The 20,230-nt window shown below is 38.5% G+C and overlaps 1 protein-coding gene across 3 annotated transcripts in view; it reads left to right on the top strand.

The window, feature by feature from the left end:
- Nucleotides 1-20,230, top strand: part of STAM (signal transducing adaptor molecule) — a 70,084-nt gene that overhangs the window by 34,753 nt on the left and 15,101 nt on the right. For all 3 annotated transcript variants that reach the window (XR_008686414.2, XM_088844060.1, XM_055429474.2), the window contains 8 exons: nt 4,036-4,126; nt 5,982-6,174; nt 7,618-7,712; nt 11,685-11,773; nt 14,444-14,531; nt 14,974-15,028; nt 15,598-15,751; nt 17,641-17,810. Coding sequence is in view for 2 of the 3 variants with exons in the window: in XM_088844060.1 (XP_088700186.1) it covers nt 4,036-4,126; nt 5,982-6,174; nt 7,618-7,712; nt 11,685-11,773; nt 14,444-14,531; nt 14,974-15,028; nt 15,598-15,751; nt 17,641-17,810 (935 nt within the window). In the remaining variant the exon portion in view is untranslated. The remainder of the gene's footprint in view (nt 1-4,035; nt 4,127-5,981; nt 6,175-7,617; nt 7,713-11,684; nt 11,774-14,443; nt 14,532-14,973; nt 15,029-15,597; nt 15,752-17,640; nt 17,811-20,230) is intronic.

Genomic DNA, 20,230 nt, shown 5'->3' with positions numbered 1-20,230 from the left:
GGTGCCAAAAAGAATATATAGTGGATTGCTAATGTTTTCCAACTTCCATTTCCCCAATATTTCTTTTTAAATTAATTAACTGTTTTGCTAAGTTTTTTTTAATATAATTTTAATGATATAGAGCAAATTGCTTTGTTAGTTAGTACTGACATTCTTGTTAAATGCTTTTCATGCTGTAATTTTATCTACAAAGAATGACAGTTCTAAAATAAGGTTTCCTTAAAATTTAAGGATGTGTTTAGAGGTTATTTGGACTATGAAATTTATGAGCACCTGTATTAAAATGGGAGGGAGATATAAAGGGCTCATTAGGAGGAGAAACACATAAAACATCTTTCCCGTTAATAAGAACTGACCAGCACAGAAGTCTTCTTTCTTCTTCCTAATAAATATGATTGACTGAAAGGCTTCATTTGCCTTAAATTATTTATGTAATGGACTCAATCTCTAACTTATGTCATATAGGAAAAAAAATTAAAGGGGATTTTTTTTATCCTTTTTCTTTTCTGGGTAACCATTATTTAGGATGCCCACCTGACTAAGCAGGCTTAAAATGTCTGGTAACTTACTGTATTGTCTTTCCCCACGATACCACTTGGTATGTAATGAGTGATGTGAAAACACGAGTGGAAAACGGTTAGTTGTAAAGGGCTTGCATTCAGGGTTTTGGCCATTTCAAGGGAATTATGAAGTGATTCATCTAGACTTTCTTCCTAAGGCACTTCTGATTTATCTAAGTACTCTTGAGATGTGAAGATCCAGAAATATATTTTGGAACTGAAAGAAGAAAAGGATATTTTTCTTCTTAACTTGAAAAAAAATTTAGCTTATGACTAATTCTACAATGATAAATTATGTCTTGAGAAGTATGCATTCATAATTGATAGCTCGTTTTTACTACTCACAGTATAATTTCTAAATCTCTGTAGTTAAGGAATAATTTTATGCAGAATAACCCAAGATATGGTATAATAACATGACAACAGAAGCAGTTTTGAATTATCAAAGACTATACTCACTATGGAGAACGGAAGAGTGTAGCTACTTGGTGTAATATCAGTTTCTGTACCCTGAGAACCTGTTCTAGAGCTTGGTGCTCATAGTGTAGTTCGTGGACCATCAGTAGTCATCATTACCTGGAAACTTGTTAGAACTGTCATCTCACTCGTGTGGAAAAATGCCACACCAAGCAGTGGATTCATTAGCTCCATTTTAACAAGATCCTTGATGACTCTGTGCCCATTAAAGTGTGAGCAGCATTGCTCTTAAGGACAACTTTCAGTGCAAGTGAAAAGTGCATTCCTGTAAGAGAAGGAAGAGTTAATGATCTGATTGATCCATAGCTTTGCTGGGTTAACCTTGAGTCTCAGGTAGTTGTGGGAGCCACTTTAGTGATCCTCTAATCTAATCCCCTCATTTTACAGATGAGGGTACTGAGCCCCAGAATGGTTAAGTGACTTGCCCAGGGCCACAGCTAGTGGTTGACAGAGCTGGAACAGGCCTTCCAACTCTCAGTCCAGTGTTCTTTCCACTACACGATCCTGCCTTCCATTTGCTATTGAGGTTAGTAGATATGTGTCTGTCCGGACTAGGATTTGAAGGACAAGAAGTGTAGTGAACCCTGGGAAGAGTGCTTACATACTGATGGGTGTAGACATGGGATTCCTGTCTTGTTCAGAAGATTCAGGATGTAGATTAGCAGTAGGAAAGAGTGACTTTTCTTTTTTTCATGTAGATGTTATAAAGTATGTGAAAGCTCATTCTGTTTTAGCTGCTGTGTTTCACCCACAGGAAATATATAAGATGCATATAAACTATGATGAGGTGGAATGGTGTTTTCTTTTTTCTTTTTAAATAGTAATTTCTGAAGAGCTTGTTGGTCATTGAAAATCCTGTTTGTAAAGAGCTCCTTGTTTAATTAAAAAAAAAAAATCTGTCATCTGGAATCAGCTGCAGAAGTCCCTACAAATTTTACAGCCACTTAGTTGCTTATGCTTGCAATGTTTTAGTCAGACTAGATATTTGTTAGTATATTTAACAAAAGCCTCTGGAAACATGAGGATATTTTTTTTAAGTATGTTGTTTCATCCAGGTACAGAAGAAAATAATGTAAAAATATTAAGAAAAGTCATCCTGAGTCCCCTGACTCTTGCTGCTGTGACTTTTGACCTCGAGGGAGAAGTGATGCTGGCCCTGCTACTGCGTTTGACTGGTTAATAAGACAAGTAGCGTTGCTATACTTGGAACCTGATGATAGAAAGGAACTTTGAAAAGAGAGCAGTTCAGGAATGTAGAGCTTAATATAGCTCAGTTCTGCGCTTCCTTCTTGACCAGTAGAGATCCCTTCACAGACCAGAAAAGATCTTTATGTCTGTTTTGTGAAATTCACTAAATTGTGGGGGAAACAAAGCATATACAGTGAAAAAGTTTATCTCTGATGAAGCATACCTTCAGTGTTAAGAGGTGTGTGATAATTAAAACATTTTTATCCAGGGAAGGTTACAGCTAGAGGTGGGTAAAATTGAAAATGCTTAATGTTCTATTCAATGAGTCCAAAAGCTCTTTTCTTATCAGCTTTTCTAAAAATAAATGCCTCGTGCATTTGTTTGACATTATAAAATATATTAAGTGAAGACTGTATTTACTATCATGTTGAATATTTTGCCTTTCATTTAGTCAACGATCATTGCTTGTAATATTTAGGGCTATATACCCTCAAGGAGTCTCCCTGGTAGCTCAGTTGGCAGAGGATCTGCTTACAATGCAGGAGACCCAGGTTTGATAACTGGGTGGAGAAGATCCCCTGGAGAAGGAAATGGCAAGCCACTCCAGTATTCTTGCTTGGAAAATCCAATGGACAGAGGAGCCTGGTGGGCTACAGTCCATGGGGTCACAAAGAGTTGGACACGACTTGGTGACTCAACTGCCACAACAGCCCTCAAGGAACATACATCCTGGTTATGGAGATAGACATGTAAGCAGCTTCATTCTGTAGAGGCTGAGACGTAAGGAGGCTTATGGGCTCCAGGTTCATGCATTAGAAGTTGGCACATCTGGGACATACACCACATTGGCCTGACTCCACAGCTTGCCTTCTTAACTACCCATGTCACAGGGCCTTGTTGAAAATCAGAACACAAAGGAGGGGATGCTTACTTAGAGGATTTAGGAATGTTTCACTGAGAAAGTGATATATTTTAGCTGTTCCCTGACTTGTGGGTTGAAACTTAGTAGGAAAAAATGTGGATGGAGTAAAAGGAGCTAGAGGGGAAGACATTATGAGCAGAAGCAAGTATGTGTCAGAGGCGTCAAAGTGTGTGTGCATGCATGTGTGGTAAATGATGGAATGGTTGAAAAATGAGGCTGGAGTCTAATTCTCCTCGATGGCCACACAAAAAGTAAAGCAGTCATTAAGGCTTTGGAAGCTTTGTAATTCTAAGGCATGAATCAATGTGTGTGTGTGTTTGCTTGTCCACTACTTTATTTACAAAATATGTTTAAGATGGACAATAATATATTGTCAACATTGACTGCTAGTAGTTTAGAAGATAGTATAATCTTATGAGCATTTATATTATTATATAGAAATCTAGATTCCTGACTTCTGAGCTGGAAGGAAACAACAAAATATAACTCTTGTCTAGATGTTTTTAAAAACTACTTGTTTTTAAAATAATCATCTCCTTTCCCCTCGCACCCCATTTTCTGGTTGTAAAATTTTCCAGAATGTTGAGATCTCCTCTAGCCTTTGTTTGCTGGTTTGCATACTGTCTGCCTTTAGTGTCACCTTTTCACTCGCATCTGGCAAAGTGTGGCTGTTCTGTCATTCCTAAGAAATGAATCCTCCAGTCTTTTCTCCAGTCCTGCCTCAGCTCTGTCTCCTTTCAAAGTGAAGACTTCTCCCCCTTGGATTTCTTTCTTGTTCAGAGGTCTGGTGAATTGATTCAAGGAGGGGTCTTGTGAGTTCTTAGATTAATTGGCGTAGGAAAATTTGAGAACAGCTTTCAATTTTATTTTATTTTTTTTCTGTGTTAGGCTGCAGAACAAGCGAAAGCAAGCCCAGCTCTGGTAGCCAAGGATCCTGGTACTGCGGCTAACAAAAAAGAAGAGGAAGATTTAGCGAAAGGTACATTTTTAAAGTCCCTGACTCTGGGAAGATGATAGGTCTCTTACTTGATATTTTTTTCCCCTGAGATGTTTAAAAATAAAGGAAATAGGAGTTCACAGCCAAAGCTGAATTCTGCTTTGTTCTCCTCTGTTCCTCTCTTCAGTATCACTTCTTTCCTGTCCTCTTCCAAGGCAGCTACTCTCGTGTATGTCTGTTCGGTCTTGTTTCTATATTTTTACTGTACTGTCTGTGTACCCATAAATAATACCAAATACTTTTTTGTTTCCAGCAAACTTTTTTTCATAAATACTGTCCTCTAGGTACCATCTGCAACTTGCTTTTTTCATGCGATGTTTGATATCTATTCATAATGAGGTATTTATGTCAAGTTCATTTGTTTTAACTGCTGTATAACATTCCAGTATTAGCGCCTGCTTTAGGTTCTAATAAGCACCTGCTTTAGTCTGTCTTCCTTCCTACTGATGGACATCTGGATTTTCTGATTTCTTTTACTATAACACGTATGCAGCGTTGAGTATCCTTTTTATGTTGTTCAGTGTGTGTGTGTGTGTGCGTGTGAAAGATTGTTCTGTGGTGTTGTTGACTTATGGAGTAGGTCCATCTTCATCTTTGCTACTAGTTGTGGTATTCCTTTCCCATCTGCAGTGCATGAAAGTTCTTATTATTCACTTATTATTTCTAGTCTCATGATGACATTTGGTATTGTCAGAGTAATTTTTGTGAATCTGATGGGCTTGAAATGATACCTAATTATTTTAATTTTTATTTTCTTGATTACTAGTGAGGTTCAGTCCTTTTTTGTATGTTTATTAGCTGTTTTGATTGTCTCTTTTTCTATGTTTTTTTCCTAGTAATGGTGTATACAGAGTTTTTATTTTGGATGTCAACCTTTGCCTGTTATATCTGTTGTAGATGTCTACTCTTGGGTTTTGGCTTATAGTTTAACTTTGATAATGGCATGTTGTATTAAACAAGTTTTAAATTTTGATGTAGTCAAAATTTTTGCTTTTCTTTTACATTTTTTTTTAATGTCAAGATATTTTCCTTTCTCCCACGATCCTGATTTCCTGTTTTTTCTTACGTTAATTTTAAAGTTTTATTTTCTCATCTGGTCTTTTATTCATTTGGAACAGAGGTGGCAGAGAAGAAGGGATTATATATTGAATTGAAAATAGTGTAGTCAATTCTTTAAGATTACATTACAAAGCCTGAGTGAGTGGTGATGGCCTGCACTGGGGAGGAGATAGAGCAGACACGTTTAAGATTTATTTGGGGTGTTAGTTAGGTGAGACTTTACTGCATTTATTTCCAAATTCCAGTTATTAGATTGCTTACCTGAGAATGACCTTTAGAACAATAAAACACAGGCTCTCAAATGCTATCTGTGAGACTTCTGTTTAATGAGCCCCCAGTGAAGGACTCCACCTTGGGACTTCTGACTTCCAAACTGATTTTGATTATTATTTGGTATACTTAAGCTATTAGAAATAAACTGAGAAGATGAAAGAAAATATAAAATATCTGTAGTTAAATTTAAAAAACAGACTTGAGTTTATATCACTTTATTACCCAGAACATTTTAAATTGTAACTGTTCAGTAAAAAAAAAGCCATCATGTTCTTCAGTTGTTTTGTTAGCTTATTTATTTTTTAAGCTTTCAGCTGTGACTGAATGAATACAATCGATGTCATTATTTTTGTTCACTATTATTATATCAGGCTATGTTCTAGCTTCCCACTACATTATTGAAAGAAGAATACTTTTTACCCTCAAATACTTTTTTGTACTTCTTAGGATTGTTGGGTGTATTAACGTTTTGGGTCTTTTTTTTAAAAAACCCATTATTTTCCAGCTATTGAGTTGTCCCTGAAGGAACAAAGGCAGCAGTCAACCACCCTTTCCACTTTGTATCCAAGCACATCCAACCTCTTAACTAACCATCAACATGAAGGCCGGAAAGTTCGTGCTATATATGACTTTGAAGCTGCTGAAGATAATGAACTGACTTTTAAAGCTGGAGAAATTATTACAGTTCTTGATGACAGGTGATGGTTACTATTAAGTTGAATATTCATTTGAAGATACATAATATATTCTGTGTTTCATTTATTCCTGCTGACTGCCTTATCAAACATAATAATATCAAATATTGACTCAGGTATTTTCTCTGTAGGACAGTTGGTTGCTTTGTTTGTGTCATACTGTCGGGATTTGTATTTTATAGTTTAATTTTTTTTCTCATCTATCACTTAAATGCTTTCTATTTGTTTTGGAGTTAAGATTTTAGAAAAAACACTAAATATATATGCATTTATGGAATTTATAAGAAATATATAATATGTTGAATTAATTTATATCATCAGGGAGATGATATAATGCATCTCTTTTTTTACTACAGTTTTATGTTTACTTGAAAATGACTACTGGTGATTGTTACTCATAATGAAGTGCTAAAATTTATTGCAAGTGGTTTTTGAAGATCAGTTCAAACAGATCTAAGATTATTCCTGTAGTATCACACTTGCATACTAATATGTTTTCTTGAGTGAAAGAAAATGAAGTAGTTTGAGCTGGTCATTTGGAAGTTGCATGAAACTGTGATCATTCATTCATTCAAAAAGTATTTCTTGAGTGCTGGCTAGCTTTCCTTATCCTAGGCATTGGGGATCCACTGGTGAGCATGGGGATGCACTGGGGATTGTGTTCCTTGTGAACATCTTGTGCTCCTAGTGATGTTACCATCGTGTGTGTTCTCTTGTGGGTGGACAGTATGCTAATATGTGCTACAAAGAACACTGATTTAGGAATGGAGGTCTGGATTCAGAGTCTACCATCTATTTTGTTACAAAAAATTCTTAGGCTGGAGCCTATGAACCACCTGAAGTTGACAGTTTTTTTAAAAAATATTAATTTTTTTATTTGTGGCTGTGCTCGGTTTTCGTTGCTGTGCATGGGTTTTCTCTAGTTGCAATGAGCAGGGTCTGGCTACTGTAGTTGCGGTATGTGGGCTTTTCTTTGTGGTGGCTTTTCTTGTGGAGCGTGGGCTCTAGAGCTCGGGCTTCAGTACTGCAGCATGTGGACTTAGTTGCCCTGCTGCATGTGGGGTCTTCCCAGATCAGGTGTTGAAACCATGTCCCCTGCTTTGGCAGGCAGATTCTTAACCACTGGACCACCAGAGAAGTCCTGAAGTTAACAGTTAAGTCTGGGGATCTGTCTTTTGCGGGGGAGAGAGTTCAGAGCCTTATATTAGATCCTCAGAGCATTTACTAGCCTTCCAAAATATGAAAAAGAACAGTGCTTAGAGTCTCATGTCTTCTCTGAGACCTCATCTTGTATTTGTAATAATGCTACATTCTTTTCCTCCTTCGTTGGATTCTTGTGGGCGTCACATCTGGTAATGATATAAGTTAAACACCATAAAAGGTAAGGATAAATAAAAATAAGAGTTCTTTGTTATAGTAAAGCTTTCTTTTTTTTGTTCCTCTTAGTGACCCCAACTGGTGGAAAGGGGAAACCCATCAAGGCATGGGGCTCTTCCCCTCGAATTTTGTGACTGCAGATCTCACTGTTGAGCCTGAAATGAGTAAGTATTTTCTGGTCTGTCACTGGACAGTAATCCTTAATTCTCTAAAATTCAGCTTTATGGAGCAAGAATTCTCAAATGTTAGAGCCTCCAAGGTGTTTGTTAAAAATTCAGTTCCCCAGTCAGTTTATCAGGCTGTAGACTTTTATTTAGGAAAAAAAATGTATGTGTGTGTGTGTGTATTTATATGTCATTGCAGAAATGCAAATTAAGAAGTGTTGTAGAATTTAATCTTGTATTTTTGGTATCATTAGCTGACATTAGTGTGACAAATGTGGTGTAACCTTGTTGAGATTTCTTCCTATTCTAAGGTTAGTTCATTTCCCTAGTGTCCAGCCTCAAACTTGGAAGCAGTGGCCTCTAAGCAACTAATGGCTTTCCTACACTTAATGTCAGATATTCAGAAGGACCCATACTTAACCATGTCAGTACTTTCTGATTTCCAAAGCTTTACTGACAAGGAGAAACAGACTAAAAAGTGGGGCCAAGGAGGAAAAGTGGTATTACAGGCAGGCATAATCATTGTAGGAGATGTCAACTGCCAGTAGCCTATCGAAATGTTGGTAGGCAGGTCACAGTATTTCTACAAAATACTGTGATGAATCTTCCTAATGATAAGTTTGAGTCATCAGGAGTAAGTCATATTCTTCCTCTGTTTAAGGAAGCAAAAATATGTTCTCATCTAGAAAGGTTTCTATTAGTGACTGAAATGTTTTGAGTTTTAAGGGTTTTCTTGTATGTTAGTTATCTTGGCAAAATGTCTCAGCTCATCTTATCTTTCTGTAATGCCAGATAGAAGAGATCAAAGAGAATTATAAATCACCATTGGCTTTGGTCATTTTCATTTTAAGAAAAGATCTTTGTCTCAGTTGTTTTATTTCCAGCAGTACTTAGTACTGAGTCTTATCCAGAATACAGACTGTATAAATGTTTATACAATAAATGATACATAAGTGTCTATGTATTAGTAAAGATACACTTTTCTTTGAAAATACAGAAATGCTTCTTTTTCAAGAGAAGGCTTTAATAACATGCATCACAGATCCTGGATAAAACAGTGCTGTCTCCTAGTTATTGTCAGGATGTCTTATGTCACTTTAACACAGACAGATTCCAGTACCCATTCCTTTATGAATTTCTTTTTTGTTAAACTCAAGAACAAGTTGTAGAACCTAATTTAAATGGCAGTGCATAATGTGCCCATTTTTTAACCTCGCCTGATGATGGTGAACTTTTCTGTATTTTGCTGTGAGGTTTTTTTTGTTTGTTTTTGTCTGTGGTTTTGTTTTGTCTTTGTTTGTTTATGTTGAGTTAGCTGTTGGATAGAATTATCTCGAATGTCCATTTCAGATGAGATCCAATATGTCACATGGATAAAGTAGCCATCTGCCTTCTTCCCTGTCACATAGCACGGTAGCCTTAAAATGAATTTTCTAGCTATTTTCATGTGTTTCGCTCTGGACCACCTAAAAGAGAGCATCAGAGCTTATGTAATGGAGTTACAGTTCTCAAGTTTGGAAAAGGAGTGTTAGCAAGATCCTTGTAGCATTGTTCTATATGAGGAAATAGAGGTCCACTTCACTTAATGGATCATTAGCTAGAGAAGACTCTTGAGAGTCCCTTGGACTGCAAGGAGATCCAACCAGTCCATTCTGAAGGAGATCGATCCTGGGTGTTCGTTGGAAGGACTGATGCTAAAGCTGAAACTTCAATACTTTGGCCACCTCATGCGAAGAGTTGACTCACTGGAAAAGACTCTGATGCTGGGAAGGATTGGGGGCAGGAGGAGAAGGGGATGACAGAGAATGAGATGGCTGGATGGCATCACCAACTCGATGGACATGAGTTTGAGTGTACTCCGGGAGTTGGTGATGGACAGGGAGGCCTGGCGTGCTGTGATTCATGGGGTCGCCAAGAGTCAGTCACGACTGAGCGACTGAACTGAACTGAACTGAGAAGTGCCTGAGCTACTTAGCTTGTTTACATTTTGGAGAGGCAGTAAGGTTTTGTGAAAGGACTTTATCATATATGTGTATATGTGGGGTGTATGATATTTATACACATTGACACATAATACACAAACATAATATACGCATACAAAGTAACAGTATTAGCCCCTAAGAGAAAAAGCACTGCAGACTTGTGCACGATCAACTGTTAGGATGGGAAGTCTACCTTGCAGGGCTGTCCCAGCTTTCTACGTGTCCATAGTCCAGGATATAAAAAGCGGAAATATCTATAGCAGGTGGCTGTTTTTCTCCCATGGGAAAGTGAAATAAGCTGAAATTTCTTGTGTATGTAGACTTTTTCTTTATTGTGACTTCTGGGGGATAAATATATTCCTTGTATTGGAGATTAAACTCTTTTCCATTTATATTCCGTAACATAGAATATATAAGTGATATGACTTATTGTTCTCAGAGTAAAGTCACAGGCTGGATTCCAGTAGTGTGGGCTAGTGCAGCTAGAATGATGGGCATTCAGGTCCAGGCCTTGCCATTGATTTGCTTTTAATCTTTCTAAGCCACTGTTCACCTCATTCACAAGGTGGGTTTATCTCAGAGGATTGTATTGGAGACTCACTGGGGGAAATGCAGTATTCCATTAAGCACATTTAGTGGTTTAATAAATATTTTCCTTCCTTAATTCTGCCCCTTTCCACTCCCCCTCTTTCCACCTTGAATCTTAATTTTTATGAATACTGCTTGACTACATTGATTTGTTGTTATTTAGATGCTGAGTCTTGTCTGACTGTTTGCATCTCCATGGACTGTAGCCCGCCAGGCTCCTCTGTCCATGGGATTTTCCAGGCAAGAATACTGGGGTGGGTCGCCATTTTCTTCTCCAGGGAATCTTCTGGACCCAGGGATCAAACCTATGTCTCGTGCATTGGCAGGTGGATTCTTTACCACTGAGCCACCGGGGAAGGCAACTATATTGATACATGGATAAAAAGATCCTCAAAGAAAGTTCACTCCTTTAAGGCTGTATGTGCCTCTCAATATTACTTTGGAGAAAGTCAGTTGCTGTGGAAATCATAACCTTATACTTGCTGCTGCTGCTAAGTCACTTCAGTCGTGTCCGACTCTGTGTGACCCCATAGATGGCATCCCACCAGGCTCCCCTGTCCCTGGGATTCTCCAGGCAAGAACACTGGAGTGGGTTGCCATTTCCTTCTCCAATGTGTGAAAGTGAAAAGTGAAAGTGATGTCTGACTTGTAGCGACCCCATGGACTGCAGCCTACCAGGTTCCTCCGTCCATGGGATTTTTCAGTTAGTGATATATTGAATACTTTTTAAAGATTGCTTTGTTGAGCAAGAGAAATACGTACTTCTAGTTTGTGGATCCCTTAGTAACCACCTTTCATTGCAAAGAATAATGTCACTAAAAAATACAGACTGATTTAGTGGAAAAACTCAGATCCCTGCCAAGGCCATTTGTAAAGTTCTTCACTGGCCTAAATGTCATTCCCTTAGTAAAAAAAAAAAGTCTGAGTGGTGTGCAGGGAATATACACCTCACTTCCCAAATTCATTATATTGAAAGAGTATGGCCTGTGGAAAGCGGAGATTTTTCTTTGAAAGAACTGGTAATTTGAAAAGAGGATTAATTTTAAATAGCAGAGTTCATTTATACCATTGTAAAACTTTTTCATTCAGCGGTTTACTGAACTCTCATTTGTAATAAGTGATTAATCTTTGTTCCAGAAATATAGCTCTTATTTTTAGTGAAGTATCTGTTATGGAAAACATAAAGTCTTTAGAAGAGAAAATTAAGAAGTCTTTACACAGTTTCATAATGTGTTGTTCTGTCATTATTGCCTTAATCTGCTAGCGGTGTATCCCTTAAATTGAGTCTGTCAGATTGAAGAGAATATAGGAAACACCTAGATTCTTTCCTGGAACTTAAAGTGCTTTAAGATAAAATTGTAAATTTATGATATGGAAAAGATAATTGTTACATGTTTTTTAGTTAAAACAGAGAAGAAGACGGTACAATTTAGTGATGAAGTTCAGGTAGAAACGATAGAACCAGAACCAGAGCAAGCCTACATTGATGAGGTAAGTGACTTTCTGCCTGAGAGCACCGACTTGATATTGAAGTTGAAATGGTTTTCTTCTCTTCTCTAAAAAATTCAGTCTTTGATTAATGCATGTATTTTGTTGTTATAAAAATTCAAATAATACAGACCAAGTCAAGATTCTCCTGGAAATTTCCTCTCTAGTCCCCTTCTTACCATGTCAGTAGGTATAGTTGTCCCTTCTTATTTTAAGTAAAGTAAAGTAAAGTCACTCAGTCGTGTCTGACTCTTTGCGACCCTGTGGATGGTAGCCTACCAGGCTTCTCCGTCTATGGGATTCTCCAGGCAAGAATACTGGAGTGGGTTACCATTTCCTTCTCCAGGGGATCTTCCCGACCCAGGGATCAAACCTGGGTCTACTGCATTGGAGGCAGATACTTTTAACCTCTGAGCCACCAGGGAAGCCCAAAACTTCCTGCTTAATCTTCCATAGTATGAGTTTATCATGACTTCATTCTGTTATTGGACAGTTAGGTTGTTTTCAGTTCTCTGTGGATTGGTTTTTTTCTTTTGCTGTTACAAACACTATTGTAATGAGACTTTTTGGATAAATTCAAAAGAATGTGTGACTTTTATTTTTATTATTTATTTACTTTACTTTTTACTTTTTGGCTGCACTGCACGGCATGTGAGATCTTAGTTCGCCGGCCAGAGATCGAATCCAAGCCCCCTGCATTGGAAATGCAGAATCCTAAGTACTGGATTGCTAGAGACGTCCTTGACTTTTATTTTTAAATCTCAGTAGTTAATTTTTTGGTAGTTATATCCTTTGTAACATTTTAAACTAATGATGAAAAATGAGAATTCCTGTTTAAAATATGTGAAGGGATTTGTAGGTTTTTAGCCTTCTTTGGCAGAGAAGTCAATGGCACCCCACTCCAGTACTCTTGCCTGGAAAATCCCACGGATGGAGGAGCCTGGTGGGCTGCAGTCCATGGGGTCACTAAGAGTTGGACACGACTGAGTGACTTCACTTTCACTTTTCACTTTCACACATTGGAGAAGGAAATGGTAACCCACTCCAGTGTTCTTGCCTGGAGAATCCCAGGGATAGGGAAGCCTGGTGGGCTGCTGTCTGTTGGGTCACACAGAGTCTGACACGACTGAAGCAACTTAGCAACAGCAGCAGCAGCCTTCTTTGAAGGGAGCCAAAGGACTGAATTTCGAAGAGCACTCTTTTGAAGGCTGTGCTGAGAGCCAGAGCCTGTATAGGGGCAGGGAAAGTCAGCTTTGGCTATAGCATGACATCAGAAAATGTGTGGGGACTTCCCTGGTGGTCTCCGTGGCTAAGACTCCACTCTCCCAACACTGGGGGCCCAGGTTTGATCCCTGGTCAGGGAATTAGATCCTGCATGCCACAACAAGATCAAAGATCTCATGTCCTGTAACTAATCCAGCAGAGCCAAATGAATAAATATTAATAAAGAAAATGCATGTAGGGTCTATCTAGAAACCTCATTTCTCTGATAGATAATTTCAAATAGGATATAGAATTCTGTAAACCAAAAGGACAGATGTTACCCACATATTAGCTGACTCTCATTTTACTCCTCTCTTTTTTTGACTTCAGACACTTTCCTGACATGTGCCTCCTCTTTTAGACTACTTAAAATGAAATTAGGACTCTTGTACATTGAAAAGTAGTATCTATTTCAGAATACGAAATTCTTTGACTTCAAGAGAGTTTTTTTTAATATACTTGTGTTATTTTCACTCTTAGTGATTAATTCATCTCTCAAACTATTCTCCTGTGCAGACTGTAAAGTTTTGTTTTGGTTTACATAACGACTTTGCTTCGAATTGATAGTCTTTAAATAGTTTACCTAAGTAGCTATGCTTAGTAGTATAACCTCGTCAAAACCATGAATGGAGAAAAGTTTGCAATTATTATAGTAATATTGTTTGGTACAGGAGATCTAAATTTTGATTTTTTAAACTTACATATAGATGCATCTCTGCTAATATAATGCTTACATGTGTTTATATCATGATGGCTTCTTTATTTCTGTTGGTCTAAAACAAAAGATTCTGAAATAGGTCTGAGTCACTGCTTTGAGATGCCTTCCAGCCTTTCACACAGAAGAATAGAGAAACCACAAATCATCCTCCCTTTTTTTGATGACAAACTAAAGCATTGGTGGAAAGAGAATGTAGAATAAGTCCTTCTGGTGCTGCTTAGAAGAGGAACAGCTGGAATAGAGCTGAGCTGTGCCTTCTGAAACAGCTGCTATATTCTCCCCAGTGGAGAAGTAGTAACCGAGTTGTTAGTCATAAGTAATGATGCCAGCTTGATAGGGTACACCTGTCACCGTGGCCAGGCTACCGCTGCTCCAAAACAAAGTGAGGTGGAAATCCACTAGCATGACATAAGAGATTAATGAACTCAAATGTTGTCAGTTTAAATGTTGCTCTATTTCTTCTTATTTAAGAGAATTTCTGTTATCAGTTTCGAAAACAAGAAGAAATAGCTTTCAAGACTCTGACTTCACATGGTAGTAAAGAAAATACGTGGATAGTAAATACATTAAAGCAAAATTGAAGTTTTCATATCTGTGAATTACAGGTTCATCCATTATCTAATTAACAAAATGAGAAGTCATTGTGGCAGAGTGATTTGTTGCTTTTTATATTAACTGTTTAATTCCTGTAGGATAAAATGGACCAGTTGCTACAGATGTTGCAAAGTACAGATCCCAGTGATGATCAACCTGATCTTCCAGAGTTACTTCATCTTGAAGGTAAACCTTGTTTTCCATTTACCTTGCAAGTAAAAAATAATTAAGGGTTATATCTAATGTTCTCTTACAGAGCGCTTTTATTATTAAATAAAATTGAAGACGATATATACAGTGTTAACATTTCTCGCTCTTCTGTGACCAGACTCATGTTTACATGCAGTTTAAATCTTTGGTAGAATTCAAATTTGTATACTTTTCTACCCAAATTAAATATTTTATTCAACATTTCAAAATGCTGTAAAATGAAGATTGGTACTAAAGTTTTCTGAGAGCAATGCAATCAGTCAGAAATATTGATTTTATAAATATCCAGGAAAACCAGTCTTGGGTTCTGTGGGCCTAAGATTAATTGATAGAAATTTTGTTATTCCAAATGACATCTTTTAGAGAGTTGCTGTCTTTTGCTGCATTGTCTTACATTTCTTCCATCTTGTCGTCTTAGCAATGTGTCACCAGATGGGGCCTCTCATTGATGAGAAGCTGGAGGATATCGATCGGTAAGACTGTGTGTGTGCTGCCTGTGCTGTGTGCCCTGTTCACTACAGAGCTTTCTAAGCTGCATCTTAGAACGGAGCTGCCTTTTTATTTTATTTTTACAGATATGCCAGTTTTCACTTGTTTTCAACTAGATGTGAGAATTGAAATTAGACCCATCTGTCCCCCCTGGTCCCCTTTTTAAAGTGAGAATTGTGTGACTTTATGATGTTAGTCCTTTTTTTAAAATAAGGGTTAACTGTTTTAATCATATTTGCTGTTAGTGGCATCATCAAGCCCCACAAATGAGCCATCTGTTACTAATGAGGGAAACCTAGATATTTTGAGGTAAAGTCAAGTGCAATAAGCTTGAGTCCTTCCCGCATAACACCTAACTCTTACCCGTACAACACATAATCTTAAACACTTCTGGTTGCCTTGGAGTTAAACTATGTTTTTTTTTGTCACCAAGTTACATTTTTAATAGTGTCTACTTAACACCATTCTTGCCTACTTCTGCTATTTTGATGCATCTTATTACTTAGAACATTTAAATAGCAGTGATGTTTTACATTCTTGTATAATATTTCAGAAAACATTCAGAACTCTCAGAACTAAATGTTAAAGTGATGGAAGCCCTGTCCTTGTATACCAAGTTAATGAATGAAGACCCCATGTATTCCATGTATGCAAAATTACAGAATCAGCAGTATTATATTCAGTCATCCGGTGTTTCTGGTTCTCAGGTAAGCTTTTAAAAGCTCAAGCATCTCACTGAAAATTTTCAAATATATTTGAGATTATTTGAAATAGCTATGTTTTTGTAAAATGTGAAACTTCCCCAAAGTAATGTTCAGAGTAAAAATAAAGTTTAGAAGACTTTTTTACTTGACAAATGCAATGTATAGTATTCTAACTATACTGATAGTTCTTGGTCTAAAAAATTATTTTTATGCAGACGTGCACATCAGTCACCATCAAGTTAAAAAAAAATACAAATGCATTGGCTCTACCCCAGGCGTATTGAATCCAGGTGTGAGATCCAAACATCTATGTATTTTCAAAGCTTCACATCTAATTTTCTGGTTAAGAAGGACAGTTTTTGTCTGAGTACAGTTTCTTAATATTACTAAGTCCTTGTGAGTATCTACCATTTTCAGTTTTACAGTGAGCTGCCTTGATCTGGATTTTTTTCTGTTCCTTTGCATGGGAACATGTGTGATGCAGCACAGGCCCCTAAAACTTGTTATACCAGCAGTTATTTCCAGAGCCCATTTCCCACAAACTCACCAAGTGCAGGGTGTAGGGAGCAGTTCGCCGGACACCGTATTTTATCCACACAGAGTATCATAAACTTTGTGCAGGTGAATTTTTTTTTTTTTTGGTGAGGTCCACTTCTGAAGGGAGGGGCCAGAACCCTGAAGAAGAGCACTCAGATCTGAGAAATGTGGGGCTGGATAACACCTACCCATGAGTCATGATACCAGTGCGAGCCAACAGACAAACAGAACCCCTTCCTGTTGGTTTTGCAAAGTACAAACAATTGCATTTGTGAGGACTGAACTGTTTACAATGAAGACCTTTTGGATTCTGTGTACAGTGCGTCTCTCGTGGCTTTAACACAGGCGCTCAGATGGTGGTGGTTTTGTGTCCTGATGGTGGTGTTACCGTCTTACAGTAACAGCTAGTGAGAGTCACACTCCGTGAACAGTTTTCAAACATGTGAAATGGAAGGATCTAACGAATACGACAGAAAATTAGAATATTATGCATGTTAAGATTTGGGAGGCACTTGAGACCTTAATCTCTCTGGCTTAAAACAAATACAGTTTTTAGATGCAGGGATTCACAAACAATGGCCCAAGGGCAAAAATCCAGCCCTTGCACCTCCTTTTTATTTTTTTAAACTTTTACTGAAATGCAGCCATTCTCTTCCATTTCTACATCGTCTCTGACTGCTTTCTCTATAAGCAGAGCCCAGTAGTGCCTACAGAGACCGTGCGGTCCACAGAGTCTGACACATGTGCTGTACGGGGCCTTGACAAAGCCTGCTGACCCTGCAGACTTTGAAGGGGAGCTTGGCTTGCTCTGTGTTCAATAAACTGTAACTTAGGAAATATTTAGTGTATCTCTAATAGATATCGAGAAACATGTGTGAACTGTTGCTGTTGAACAGTGAATTCAAATACACTTTCTTAAGCATCTTGGGGGATTCCTTTGTTATTGTTATTGTTCAGTCACTAAGTCATGTGATTCTTTGCGGCCCGTGGACTGCAGCGTGCCAGCCTCCCCTGTCGTTCACTGTTTCCTGGGGTTTGCTGAAACTCATGCCCATTGAGTCAGGGATTCCTTTTAGGGAGATACAGTATCAACATGGAAAGAGAGATTATATCAGTATCAGATTTCAAGGTAAGTTTCTTTACTGCTTCTGTAGGGGGGGGAACATGAGTTTTGCTATTATTTACCTAAGGACAAAAATTATCAGAAGCCCATGTCACTGAAAAGTAACTTTTTCATATGCCTGACAGCAGAAGTAACTTAAAAGATTTCAGAGATGTGATTGTCTGTCTGTAATTGAAAGCATGCCTGTTAAAATCAGAGGGAACCTAACATGTTTTATGTGGAATTGTTCTAGGTGTACCCTCCTCAGAGTGGTGCTTACCTGGTCGCAGGGAGCACCCAAATGAGCCACCTGCAGAGCTACAGCCTGCCCCCAGAGCAGCTGTCTTCCCTCAGCCAAGGAGCAGTGCCACCATCTGCAAACCCAGCCCTTCCTACTCAGCAAGCCCAGGCTTCCTACCCCAGGTAATTTGATTATTGACTTTTGTTTGCGGGTAGCTCTGGTGAAACCCTCAAGTGCCGTCAATCGTCTGTAATCATGAAAAATGGATTTTAAAAATGCAGGATGAGTGTCATCACTGATAGCAGAAGGTCAGCCCTGTCTATGGTGGCAAGTGGGTTCTCTGGGACCCCCTGCAGCGTGGCAATGCCAGCCAGCATGCCAGTCCTCTGTCCTACTGATTCCTTGAACTGCTGGATTGTGATTTTACCTCATTTTTGTTTTTAACTTTTTGTTTTGTATTGGGGTATAGCCAGTTAACAGTGTTGTGATAGTCTCAGGTGGACAGTAAAGGGACTCAGCCAGATATACATGTATCCATTCTCCCTCAAACTTCCCTCCCATCCAGGCTGCCACATAACATTGTAGCTAGGTATTTTTGATATTCCTTCCCATCAGAATTTCTTTTGTTTTTATCTGAGTCTGTGATATTAGCTAAAGACTTTAAGGAAACTTAAGTTTATTTTGATTACTGTAATTTAACATTTTATACAAAGTTCACATAAAAAGCTAAATGTTCTTTGATTATTCCTTTACAATTTATAGTTCTGAGCTGTCTCTTAGAAACAAATATTTCCTTCTTTTTACCCTGGTAGGAAGTTAGTATATATATCACAGCATAATAAACCACATGGAAGGAGATAGTAACAAGAAGCTGACACCCCCATGGTTCATGGGGCGAGTAGCTGATGATGAAATGTCAGGCTCATTGTTTTAGTCATTTATATATAATGCCCCATCATGTAAATGATTATATGTGTGCATTATATTATTCATAATTTATGAATGCTTTTTCTACTTCAACGGGAAGCCATTCCTTTGACTCAAACACGTAGACTTAAGAGTTCACAACAGAAGTTTCTCAGTAACACAGGCACAATTTCTAGGACCCTCCATCCATGTTGGACTCGTCTCAGAGCTCCTGTCCTGCCTTCACTGTTGTACTGTTCAGCCTCAGGAGCCCCACTCTAGGGATGCTGAGGGATTGCCAAACATGATTTTGTGGTCACATCTTGTATTCTGAAGTGACCTTAAGAAGGAGGGTAGTGGGGAAGCCTGTTACAGGCATCAGATGACAGCAGCCAGAAGACAGCACTGCCTACTGGGTTACAGAGTTTAGGGGAAATGTTAGGTGGAACCCTTTCTGTCTAAGGACTTTTTTATTTTTTTAACTCTCAGTTTGTTAAAACCAAACAGCCTTACATGGAAATCAGTTGGGAGCAGCTTTTAGGAGAGTAACATGTTACTTTAAAATTAGATCAAAGTGAGTAGAGGTGGAAATTGTTGAGAAGTGAGCCAGTGTACGGGAATGAAGTAGGAAGCTCTTAGAAACTTGAGCCTTATCCAGAGGTACTGCTCTATCCCAGCTGGTCCTCGGTGACCCCGTCACGGGCGGCTCTAGTTGCTCTCGTCACTGAAGGTTACTTGGATCTCCTAGTCCAGAGCCTTGAGGTATTATCCTTGTAAATGAGCTGCTCAGATAGTAGGTGCTGCAGAGTCAGAGTACCGTGTCCCTGTTGGCTGGGGACTGCTCTGTCCTCTCCTGCCACCTGGATGTGAACCCCTGTCCTGGACCCATGGCCTGTGTGGTATCCCCCAATCTGGCTACTGGCTAGCTGTAAATGTCACCTCTCCAGAAACACAGGTGCATTTCAAGAGGTACTTTTGGTAGAGCATTAATATCAAAATATTTAGTCCTCTTCGTTTGGCTGTTGTACTCACTCTTTGGTTCTTAGCTTCATCTTCACGCCAGGGCTGTCTCGCTCTGCCCGCTCACCAGCACTGCTGCTCCTCTGTTGCTGTCAGGCCCCCAGCGCACTATGTCGTCTTGTCTGGATCCCCAGCTAGGCTGTTGTATCCTGAGAACTGGAGTGGGATCTGTCACCTTTAGAGCCACACTGTGTAGCACAGAGTTTTACACCTGGTGGGAACTCGGTAGATACTTGATAAATAAATGTTTTGATGGGCGTTTCAAGGTCTGTGTTAGGCCCGTGAGTTATATATTTCAGTTCCTTGAAAAGTCTTCACAAAGACCTTGAGGCAGTTTTTAAAAAGATAGATTAGAAACAGTTGTGTGTATGTACATGTGCATATGTGTGTGTTTGAATGAGAAAACTGATGGCAAGACAAACATATGCTAACAAAATTGGAAGTAATGAAAATGGAGGTGGAAGTGTACATCATAGAGGTATATGACATATTTGACTCAAGCTTTCCAATTGCAAATCATAGTCAAGAGGAACTTTTTCCTGTGTGTTTGATAGGCAGATATTTTAGTGTCCCTCAGTCCATATCTAGCAGACAGTTTCTTATTCTTTTACACAGATTTTCGATTCTCGGGTTGTCACTTTTCCAGACTTCCGTCACCCTAGGGTGAGCCTGTTAA

The sequence above is a fragment of the Moschus berezovskii genome, chromosome 15 (assembly GCF_049115385.1).
Source record: "Moschus berezovskii isolate FMDL1 chromosome 15, NW_MosBer_1.0, whole genome shotgun sequence".
In the NCBI taxonomy this organism is placed as follows: domain Eukaryota; kingdom Metazoa; phylum Chordata; class Mammalia; order Artiodactyla; family Moschidae; genus Moschus; species Moschus berezovskii.
This window is presented reverse-complemented; position numbering and strand designations above follow the sequence as displayed.